This window comes from Chenopodium album, chromosome 14 (assembly GCF_948465745.1).
Source record: "Chenopodium album chromosome 14, dcCheAlbu1.1, whole genome shotgun sequence".
Classification (NCBI taxonomy): Eukaryota; Viridiplantae; Streptophyta; class Magnoliopsida; order Caryophyllales; family Amaranthaceae; genus Chenopodium; species Chenopodium album.
In genome coordinates, this window is record NC_137847.1 from 53,925,992 (window position 1) to 53,937,322 (window position 11,331).

The 11,331-nt window shown below is 34.0% G+C and overlaps 2 protein-coding genes and 1 pseudogene across 2 annotated transcripts; 1 reads left to right on the forward strand and 2 right to left on the reverse strand.

Moving 5' to 3' along the window:
* Window positions 1-474: 474 nt before the first annotated feature.
* On the reverse strand, window positions 475-3,995 carry LOC145578387 (protein NRT1/ PTR FAMILY 5.5-like). Its single transcript, XM_081635713.1, has 5 exons — window positions 3,969-3,995; window positions 3,039-3,081; window positions 2,673-2,893; window positions 1,843-2,390; window positions 475-1,324 (listed from the first exon to the last, which is right to left on the reverse strand). The coding sequence occupies exons 1-5, from the start codon at window positions 3,993-3,995 to the stop codon at window positions 475-477; spliced, it is 1,689 nt and encodes a 562-aa protein (XP_081491839.1).
* A 1,848-nt stretch (window positions 3,996-5,843) lies between these two features.
* On the forward strand, window positions 5,844-8,864 carry LOC145578388 (protein NRT1/ PTR FAMILY 5.5-like). Its single transcript, XM_081635714.1, has 4 exons — window positions 5,844-5,868; window positions 6,084-6,298; window positions 6,835-7,388; window positions 7,979-8,864. The coding sequence occupies exons 1-4, from the start codon at window positions 5,844-5,846 to the stop codon at window positions 8,862-8,864; spliced, it is 1,680 nt and encodes a 559-aa protein (XP_081491840.1).
* A 671-nt stretch (window positions 8,865-9,535) lies between these two features.
* LOC145578390 (acyl-CoA--sterol O-acyltransferase 1 pseudogene) lies at window positions 9,536-11,076 on the reverse strand (annotated as a pseudogene).
* Between the last annotated feature and the right edge of the window lie 255 nt (window positions 11,077-11,331).

An 11,331-nucleotide genomic window follows, 5' to 3' on the forward strand; every position in this document is an offset into this window, starting at 1 on the left:
CTTGTATACGTTATGCTCTTAGTATTGGGTCTAAAAGGTTGCGAAATACGGTTTAATTTTCCGATATACTAGCTCCGAGTTTTATTAGTTGCAACTTTGAAATATTTTAGTTGCAACTTTGAAATATTTTATGTCTCACAAATAATACTTTAAAGTTGCAACTAATAAAAATCGGAGATAGCAACATTTTCTGACAAAGGATTATAATTACACAACTATTATAGATGATTAATATCCTTTTATCAAGTGATTTTTTAATTTATAAATCGTTAAGACAATGTGATTGCAACTTATTATTTCAAATAGATCGAACAGGTTGTATAAAAATTCAAATTGGGAAGGGGGATCGATGAGTTATAACATCCTTAGAGAAGATCGAGAATACAATCTAAATCGATAATTTAAAACACTTAACACAACAATAATCAACATGAAGAAGTGTAAATCGATCATATGCATAATGCAACAAGTCAATCAAAAATCATCATCCATGAAGTTGAATGCTCCTTGCACCATCTGCTCTAATCTGGATTCCCTATATCGATATAAGCATGCCACCAAAATATAGACAACAAGATTAATCGCGGCTAGTGTAGCCAACACCCAATAATAGTTGTCTAATCGGCTTGTGTTCAATGTACTTTGAAACCAATTTGTTCCTATTTTTGCCTCGCTAATCATCCCAACAATGTAAACAGAAACAACACTTCCCATGACCCCAAGTCCGAAGAACCCCCTTGCGAAAAGATTGAAGTACTTAATCATGGAGCTAGGAGCTTGATCGACGGAAAAGCTATAAGCACATAACCTTTGAATGCCATCGAGGCCACCAAGCAACGCGAATTGAGGCAATAGCCAAAATATAGTCATAGGTACTCTTTCGTCTGGCTTGTCAATTAAGCCATGATTCTTGACAACTCCGAGCCTTCTAGTCTCAACCTTTGCTGCCGCGATGCAAGAAAGTGTAGCGTACATCATTGCAACTACTATTCCAATCCTAGGTGCATAACGGCCACTTAAAGCAAATGTCCCAAGGAAGCTAGTGGTGAAGCTTCTTCGAAACTGGTCATAAAACCATAAGAAGAGTATAAGAGGCGCTTTTGCTTTCCCTACTCTAGGATCCAAGCGTTTCGCTTGCTCGAGAAAGTAGGTAGCCCCTAAGGATGATACAACACCGCAAATAATAAATGTCATCCAAATGGGAATTGTGCGTATAAATATCTTGGTTTCCTCTACTTCAGTTACTTTGCAAAGGTTCCATCTTTTTTGTTCTTGTTGCTCTAATGATGGCTCTGCTTTGATTATAGCTGCCTTATCGAGACCACTGCAATGTGTAACAAAAAACAACAATAGTTAAATAAAATTAATATTCTCTTGATCACCTAGACCATTTTATGAACCCTAGTGCTCTAATATATATATATATATATATATATATATATATATATATATATATATATATATATATATATATATATATATATACCACTTAAATTTACCACAAAATGAGGGGAAATTATTAGTGGTTTTTGACTATACTCCAACTAAAAACATGAGTAAAACAAATAATTTCACTTATATATTTTGTACCTTATAAGAGTAAGATTAACTCATCCACCATACAACCAGGTGTACCTTGATAAATATAGCATGTGAGATGTGACAATATACGGTAAATTGAGCAAAATAATTTTTGTAAATTAGTACATAGTAGTACAATAGCTCCATGAAATGTTTCTTAGATTTTAAGTCAACTTATGAAAAAAACAATTGTAAGGAAATTTAAAGAAACAGAATTAGTAATAGAAGCAATATAATTGATTAGCAGGGGAGTTTATTTACCTAAGGCTCTTCGAATGGGGCAATAATTCTTGGTTAGGGTCAGGTTTTTCATATAGCTCGTTCGCATCATGAGGCCTTCGACAGAAGCTCTTGTAGGAAGCAGCAAAAAGAACCCGAAAAATTGTAGTCAGGGGGCTCCCTTGTGGCCTCAAAGCAGGATTATTATCATTGCACCCTTTGGTAACCCTCAAAATCAAGCAAGCAAGAAAAGAAAGCACACCAAGTATGGCGCATATCCCAAATAAGATAGCCCATGGCTTGACAAAAGTGGCTACAAGGAGCGCGACTAGAGCAACCAAGTGAGTGCGACAACCCACAATACAACACACACATTCACAGTCACAACTATCATCAATCACCTCCAAATGCTCCCGTGAATAGGGTGCATAGCTAGCAGTATGAGCCGCGATTCCCACTGCAGTAAAGGCAAGCCCCGCGTATAAGAGTTGTTTCTGCTGCTCGCCGATGCATTCAGGCTTGTATTGGGTGCAATTTCCGTTTGACTTGCCCAACACAGGTGGTGTTGACATCCATATTAGACCAAGTCCCTACAATTATTTACCAATAATGTTGATTACAAGACATGTTACTTAAGTTGACCTTAGCTTATGTATAAAATATACTTCATATATAGATAAATAAAAATAAAATCAAGTTTCTAGTGTTGATTAAGCCCCATGTTATGCGCATAATCATTAAAATATTATGCATAATAGTCATATTTCAAATGACTACTGTAAAATTTTTTGAATATATATTATGGTAATTTTTTTATAAAAATAATTTGTATCGTCTATGTTTAAAGAAATACTCCGTATATGATAACTTACAATCATGGAGGAAAGGCTGCTAAAGAGGACGACGAAAAAGTTTCCAAGGAAAGAATCAGCAAGATGAGCGAAGACAATGGGCAAAACTTTGCTCAACCCCATCCATATATTAATAATCGCGGCCGCATGAATTAATTCAAGCTCCCATACATCGGTTAAGTATACCATCATTAGCCACAGTATATAGCCCGCGAACATATTGACCCATTTTTGCAATTGTACTGCATTTTACAAACGAAATAAAATCTAGTTAACGTACACCTCTAGTTACACATGATATATAAGAACCATATGTATGTAATTTATTACATAACAAACCTAAATATATGTTACAGACAATTAATATAAGACATCAAAGATACATACTCAAGTTGTTGATATACTCCGCCATAGCACTTGGCTTCTTTATCTGGTACGTTGAAATTGATCAATATTATCAGAATCTAATGTACATTGAAATCGACTACTGGCTTACTATTGGATTGTCTTTAGAAGAAGACGAGCAAGCTAGCTCGAGCACGCCAGGACCTACCCTATGGCTCTTCGGCTGAAAAGACGATCATGTAACGGAATGAAATGTGTTGGGTTGAGTGGTTGACTAATGAAATGCTGAAAGTCTCTATATATTGGTTGTACTCGTACATGAAACTAGTTTATAGTTTTATATATACGTAGTATATATATCCTTCCAGGTTGTATTCGTTTGTTGGTTGTACTTGTATTAATGAGAAAAAAACGCTTTAAAGTCATGGGGCAACTAATTGACCCATTATTATTACTTCATTTTTCAGATTTATCACTTTCTATAAATGAACATTTTATTCTAGATGCATTACTTTTTTTTTAAAAAAATAATAATAAATGCACTCTCTCTCTATTATATCACATGGATCCTTTTTATTTTTTCTTTCTATCTCTCGTACTCCAAAAATTACTTAGGCGGTATACTATATCAAAAGTGATACATCTAAAAAAACAGTAAAAGTACTTAATAATCATGCTTAGTAGTCTATTCGTAGGCCTAAAGATTTAATTTGTACCACTCCTAATCACAAGGAACATGGATTAGCTAGCTAGTGCCTTTGTGGGTTTTATTAACCTCTATAAATTGAACATTTTAATTCATTACAAAATGTCTTACTTTGTTATTCCAAAATGGAATATGCATGTATGTCTCAAGTGGAAGAATTGTAGAAAACATATATTTTATCTCCACGTTCTTAAGTCAGTTACTTCAAGTTCCAAATTATATTCCTTACATATCTCAAATTAATATATTAGTTGAATCTTCTTTACCTTGGTCCCCAGGCCAAGAGGGCTCATTATTGCCCAAATGGGATCAAAAGGCCCAAATAAGCCAAATACTCTACAAAGGACCCATTATTGCCCACTCATATGCCAATATGCCACAATATATACCCTCTTTGGGGGGGGGGGAGGTAAAAGAGATCACACTCTTATCATTTTAAAGGATAATTCACTGCTCTCTTTCCCTTAAATACACTCAAATTATACATTATTTGCTCTCTTGGGGGGGAGGTAAAAGAGGTCAGAGGCTCCGCCCTGAGGTATAGCCCCAAGCTCGAGATTTATTTTGTAGGTTCACATGAGACCCAAATCTGAGGCCCACAAACAGCCCATCAAGTGTAAACTGTCAATTTTTTGTCGAAACAATGTCATATTAACCACTTCCTACAATTGTCTAGCACATTCACACATGCTAGGTAGGCTAACTCATATGACCTCTAAAAAAACTATACTAACTTTTATTTTACAGTTGAAAATAGATTAAGGTTTGTTTGTTTTGATAGGAAATATTTTTCATGAAACTTAAAAAAAAAAAAAAAAAAAAAAAATTAAAAAAATAAAATAAAATAAAAATAAAATAAATCATTGGAAATTAACATGATTAAGAGGGTTTTCCTTTGCTATTGTTTGATTATAAGAAAATTTACGGAGAAGAAGAAAAATGGAAGTGAAAGGGAGGGGAAGAATAGAGGAGAGAAAATAGAGAAGTAGCTTAGTGAAGATCAAAGAGGAATTGATGTGACATGCCTTCTTTACAAAGCGAAAATGATTTCCTTATCTAAAAACTAACTTTTCACATGTTGAAAAATTATTTTTACCATTTAACAAAACAAAACAAAACAAAGGACAATGGAGTATGAAGGAAAATGATTCTCCATGAAATTGTTTTCTACCAAAATAAACAGAGTCATCTAATAAAAAAATCGAGTAACTTTTAAGATCGACTTATAAAGTGATAAAATTTTCACCCAATTTAATATGTACAACAATTTCATTTACATATGGGTTGTTCACTGGATCTCAAAAAGATTTTAATATAATTAAAGCCCGGCCTAGTTCGTTTCCTTAATTGTTGCAAATCTTCTTCCCTCTGTCATTTCATTTGCATTATTATGGCCGTATAGGACATTGAAACATGAGCTCTAGTAGATGATTGAATAAGACGATGATGCAAACCTCCTATGTGAAATGTCGGCATCTCCTTCTAGAAAGATGTAGCTTTTTCCAATTATATTACAAAGTCAACACACTAGAATATCAATTGAAAGGTTGTCCTTCATCCAATACTAAAAGGATCAAATTAAAAGGACACGTTCATGATTGGATAGTTTGCAACTTAGCAAAAAAGAAAAGAAAAGAAAAGGCAAAAAAAATCCAAGTTGTATTTGAATAGTCAAAACAGTGCTGTAATTCTTGAATTGACGACGACTTCAAACGGCTAACAAGCCGCAAGTCAACCTCAAGGTGAACTATACACTGTATATGAACATGGTTATATATAATTGCATGAAACACGATATTGATAGAGAATATATTAGGATATATTTTATATAAAAATTTTGTAGGTCGAAAAAATAAATAAATAAAATTTACTTAGTACGTATATAAGTAAAAAATTTATTATTTTATATATACTTCCCTAGAAAACCTTCGTTAATTGTTATAGGGTGCATTATATCAACGGTGTCTAGATATAGTAAGTATGCCACTATCTCAATTTTCTTTGATTTTATGCTTTCTTTGTAATTAAGTTTTTGGATCAATTTGATGTATCTTCCAAGTTTTTTTAATTATGTTTGATGTGCATATAATAATGTTGCATATTTTTCAGTAGAAATCAATAATCGTTGATATTTCAAATCCATGGCATCAATTTTTCGGGTGACAGGTAACAGTTTCATACCCACGTACTATCTATATATCATGCATCTTACTCTTGTATACTTTTTCGGTCCCATATATATATTTAGATGTTCTGTTCCATACTTAACTATTTATTTGGTCAAATTTTGAAAACTTTGGCACACCAGATGATGTATATAAGAAAATTTTCATCACATATAATACTATTGTTGAAATGTCTACAATTTATGATGAATGCAGGTATATTGTGGGCGGATTTCTTCGCATACTATGTACTATGGATGATGATGATATACTTGACCGATGTTTGGAAGCTTGATTTCACACATGCTGCTGCAATTATCAATATATGGAGAGGCTCAGCTTTAGTATTGCCTCTTGTATTTGTCTATATTGCTGAAGCTTTTCTTGGCAACTTTTGTGTCGTACTCCTTACCAGTCTTTCTTACTCAATTGTAAGTTTTAACTTTAGTTTCTTTCTCAAGCTTATTTAGTTCGATTCATCATTTTTTATTTGAAAATTATATTATTTGAATGTATAATTTTCAAACAAAGTATATCATAACTTGTAGATATAAAAATTTAATCTTAAAAAGAGTAATACAAGTAACAAAAATATTTACTAATTTTGCACACATTGATGTAAGAAATTATGATTAAGTAATAAGATATTGTCCTCATAACCTAGCTACTTTTCAGTAAAACGTGTGCACAAAACTACAAAATCCGTTAATTTAAAAGTTTGAAACTTTGTTTGAGAAATACTTCACCCACCTCTTGTTCTTTTATGTTTGTCTCGTTGAAATAATTTATAGGGAAATTCTAAATATAAGCCTTGTGCATGCATTTTTAACTTTTATCATTGGTAAATGGTTACCAATAATAACAGGCAAAAATATGAGGCTACTATTGAGATTTTCCCTAGTTTATAATTCAAAGATAGAAACGCATGGTGATCATATAATTATTCAGTGAATCAATTATAATGTAGGGACTTGGGCTAATATGGATGTCAACCCCACCAGTCCTAGCAAAATCAAGCAACAATTGCACGGAATATAAGCCTGAATGCATAGGAGAGCAACAAAAGCAACTATTTTACGCAGCATTGGTCCTAATAGCTGCTGGAAGTGCTGGTCATTTAGCCTCTCTAGGATCCTTCGTAAACGAGCAAATGGAAAATTTGGCCACTGATTTCCTTTCAAGTGCACCAGGCTCTATGTGTTGTCCCATACTAGGCGGGTTCATGGGCATTTTGATTCCGATTATCGGACTCATTGTTGTCTCCCTTGTCAAGTCATGGGGAGTTCAGTTTGGCGTGTGTGCCTTATTTGCATTGGCCTCACTTGTAGTTTTCTTGAGTGGCGTTTGCTCTTACAAGTATGTTGGACCAAGAGGAAGCCCCCTTACTACCGTCTTTCGTGTGTTCTTTGCTGCCTTGTCTAAGATCACTTGTAGTAGGCCACAAGATGAGAATGAGCTTTATGAGATACGTAGTGATGTCGATGAAAATGTTGCTTTGATGCCTCATACCAAGGGTCTCAGGTATTGTGTACTAGCCTAACTCCATCTTTATTCGTCCTTGTACGATCTATATGTCATGTCAAAAGACTAACTCAACCAAAATTACCAAATTTTTTGCTAATAGTTAGAGCCACATGATCAATTTCATATTGTACATGTCATGCAAGAACAGCCATACCTAACTTCATAGTTTTAGTAAATTATTAAACGAATCATGCATAAAGTTGCAATAAATGATGTTTAAATTAAAATTGACTTAACTCAAAATTTGGCTCGCATAAATACAAAGAATCTCAACTTGATTTTGTTGTGTCTGTCCAAATTTGATTTGGCTTGACACAAATTTAAAATTAGGACATACCACCAGCCAAATGATTATGAAAAATTAGGTTATTATAGTAATTAAATTGTTAGATTTTTTTTCCTCGAATTGGAGTGTATTCTATTGATTCGTATATATAGGGTTCAAAAGATAATTATACAATATTCACAAACTATATCCTTCTATAACAGAATATCTATCATATTCTGTCATTAATCACTAAATTGAAACTTAATAATAGTACTCATTTATCTTAATCAATGTAATGTACAAGATTCTATTAATGTAGGTGTCTAGACAATGCTGCAATAATTCTACCACAACCAACTCTAGAGCAACAAGAACAACATAGATGGAAGCTTTGCAGGGTAACAGAAGTGGAGGCAACCAAGACCCTCGTACGCTCGATTCCCTTGTGGGTTACCTTACTAATTTGCGGAGTAGTATCCGCCATTGGCGACACGTACTTCCTCGAACAGGCAACAACATTGAACCCGAAATTAGGGCGCATCAAAGTCCCTCTAGTCTTATTCTTGGGACTCTACGACCAAGCAAAGAGCGTCTTCTCTAAGTTCTTTGTTATGATAGCTACGGAAATTGTTGGGCGTAAACAATCACGAGTTCGCTATGTTTCTCCCGTAGGAGTTGCCGTGTCAATGGTGTTTTCGATACTATGTTGCATTGCTGCAGCAAAAGTCGAGGCAAGAAGGCTTGAAATTGTAAAAAATCATGGATTAATTGATAAGCCAGATGAAAGAGTACCTATGACAATATTTTGGCTTTTACCACAATTCGCGTTGCTTGGTGCGTTAGATGGGATTCGCGAATGGAGTGTTCCGAATTTAGTTGTTGGTCAAGCTCCTCGCTCTATGCTCGGGTTGTTTAACTTCATCAGCCTTAGTATAATCGGGACCGGTTATATGGGGAGCGCTGTTTCAGTTTATGTTGTTGGAAGGGTTAGCAAGAAGGTTAGTGGGATAAATTGGTTCCAAAGCACATTGAACAAGAGTCGTTTAGACAAGTATTATTGGGTATTAGCTGCACTTAGTGCAATAAATCTTGTAATCTACATTTTGGTGGTATGCTTTTATCGCTTTAAGGATTTAGGTGTTGAAGAGTTGGAAGAGCCAGAGTTTGAAGAGACTGAAGACAACATTTTCAACCACATGGAATGATTGATGTAGTGAATTAAATTAATTTCACACTCTATCATTCGATTTTTCGTATTCTTTAGGAATGACTGTATCGAATCTTTGACTATTTGTTATACCCCTCTTATATATCGAAGAGTGTATGTAGGTGGATTTATAGTAAAAAGACTTGTAACATGAAAAGAAAAAAAAAAGTTATAGTAAAACCAATGCTCTATTTTATTGTCTAAATTCATCCAATGATGATAGAATAAATAAGATCTAATTTGAAAATTTTACTGTAAACCATCAAAAGCTTTTTAAAGATTTTTAAAGCTATAAACTCCCACTAATGAAGAGATAATCAAGTTTTTGCAATGAGATGGAGCGATTGTTAGTGGGCCACATAGTATAATTGGGCTTAAAAAACAGGTTGGTGATACAGTACAAAGCCCAATTTCAGAATTACTTAAATTTGCATGTAGACCGATATCAATAAGTAATACCGAAAGTAAAACTAGTAATGACACATATTATTTTCTGATTAAAAATTTTCCCTAACCTTAAAGATTCAAACCAAATGGTCCAAATCAATCCATATAAGTTGACATCAGCCATAAAAGTATAAAATGTTTGGATCAATCTACATCAATAGTTTTATATATGTAAATCAACTTCACATGAAAATGAAACTTTTTATCTTTCTTGTAATCATTAATAATAAAATATAAATTACTGCAAGTAAAAAAATCAAAATTATACTTCCTTCATTTTTTTTTTAGTTGACACGTTTTTTTAATTACGGTTGTCAATGCACAAATTCAACCGTTAATATATTTAATTACCAATTATAAAAAGTTGATATTTTAAAAATATATATCGTGACAAATCTAACAAGACCCCACATAACTATATTTTTCATTACGTATAAATCACAAAGCACGGTCAAAGAAGATTATGTAAATAGTGTTTTAGTCAAAAACGTGTCAACTAATAAAAAATGGAGGTAGTATTAGTAAAATCTATAGTTCAAAAACAAATCCACAAATCACAAAATCTCAATTACTTTCCAAACAATGTGCCTCCATTAAAGGACTAAACTCATAACTCGCTTAACATATGCGCCAACAACCGCGTACTCCCCAAGCCCCCTCGAATCCAAACCAGCATTCAACAATGGCGGCAAGAACAACCAAAACCCACTCCCCACCACAAACGCTGCCGTTAAACCGCCGGAAAACCACCTTGGTGGGACCCACCATTTTCTCTCTCTTCCATACTTTTTCACTGTGATCTCAACACAAAGACAAAATCCATGAATCAGAAAGAACCACGTGGCCTCAAAACTGGGACTCACGCGCCCAATATAGTAGTATATTATCTCGTGCATTAACGCGGATACAATAAAAGTCGCCATCACAGCTGTAAGCGTTGCCAAATCACGGCCGAGGATTCCGGTGAAGAGATTCCGTGTGGGTAGGTACACTGTAGGCCTAAGAATGCTGGTTACCATGAGATTCCATCTTTTGCCCCAAAAATCTTGGAGAGAAGTTGATAAAAGGGGTTCATTGAATTGAGGTACAAAATCTAGACCTATGAAATATTTTGCTGATTTTGCAACTATTGCTAAAAAAACTTCTAATGCAAAATAAATGTGGAGAAAATATAGTAGCCATAAGATTTTTGGATGAATTTGTATTATTTGATCACTATAGTCATAAATTTTGATTATTAGAACTAAAAGAACAAATTTTGTAAAGTAATTCCATGGTGATTTTTGTGGGTTTTGGGATTTTTCTTGAGATGGGTATGATTTATTTTGTGATTTTTGTGGATTTTGGGATTTTTGATGAGATGGGTATGATTTATTTTGTGATTTTTGATCTGGGTTTTGGTTATTTTCTTGTTTTAGTGAGTTTTTGGGAGGTTGAACTTTGATGGGTAAGCAAGAAACAGCTAGAAAAAGAGGATAGGAAATGGGAGGATCAAAAGAAAGTGGAGGTTTACCAAAAGCAAAAAGCAAGAGCTTAAAATTTGCAAGCCAAGCTATGAAAAATGCAGTTAATCCACACAAATGAATAGAAGTAAGATTTAATGGTAATATTAGAAAAAGAATGATTACTGGGAGTATTGCTATTAATCTTGTAATGCCCTTTGGTGTAATCTTGCCTATAACATAACAATAGCTTAATGACGCAAATATTGATAGCCATACCTTTCCAAAGTTTTTCAGCTCATCTTGTGCTAGTTCAATCATTTTTTCCCTCTCTTGTATCGATCGATACCGGATTGTTGTTGTCGTATCGTGTTCTTTGATCGGATCGAGTCGCTTGGACTCGAATCTACTTGAAGATTTTTGGGAGTGTGGATTTTTAATGGAATTGGCAAATTTTGTGCTAGTAACTGGTGTTTGATAATGTAGAAGTTAAGACTAGAGACTAAAGTTGTTAGGCCAAAGTGGTTAGAAGGTGCTAGGAAATAGAATAGCAACCACGTTTTTGTGTGCGATTCC

Bases quoted from the DNA above. Each gene is read 5' to 3' on its own strand.
- LOC145578387 (XM_081635713.1), bottom strand. From the start codon at position 3,995: ATGAGCCCTCTTGGCCTGGGGACCAAG. The intron at 2,391-2,672 runs GTAAGTTATCAT...AAATAATTGTAG, and splicing joins GCAGCCTTTCCTCCATGATT to GGACTTGGTCTAATATGGAT. The intron at 1,325-1,842 runs GTAAATAAACTC...TACACATTGCAG, and splicing joins CCCCATTCGAAGAGCCTTAG to TGGTCTCGATAAGGCAGCTA.
- LOC145578388 (XM_081635714.1), top strand. From the start codon at position 5,844: ATGGCATCAATTTTTCGGGTGACAG. The intron at 5,869-6,083 runs GTAACAGTTTCA...TGATGAATGCAG, and splicing joins ATCAATTTTTCGGGTGACAG to GTATATTGTGGGCGGATTTC. The intron at 7,389-7,978 runs GTATTGTGTACT...CTATTAATGTAG, and splicing joins CCTCATACCAAGGGTCTCAG to GTGTCTAGACAATGCTGCAA.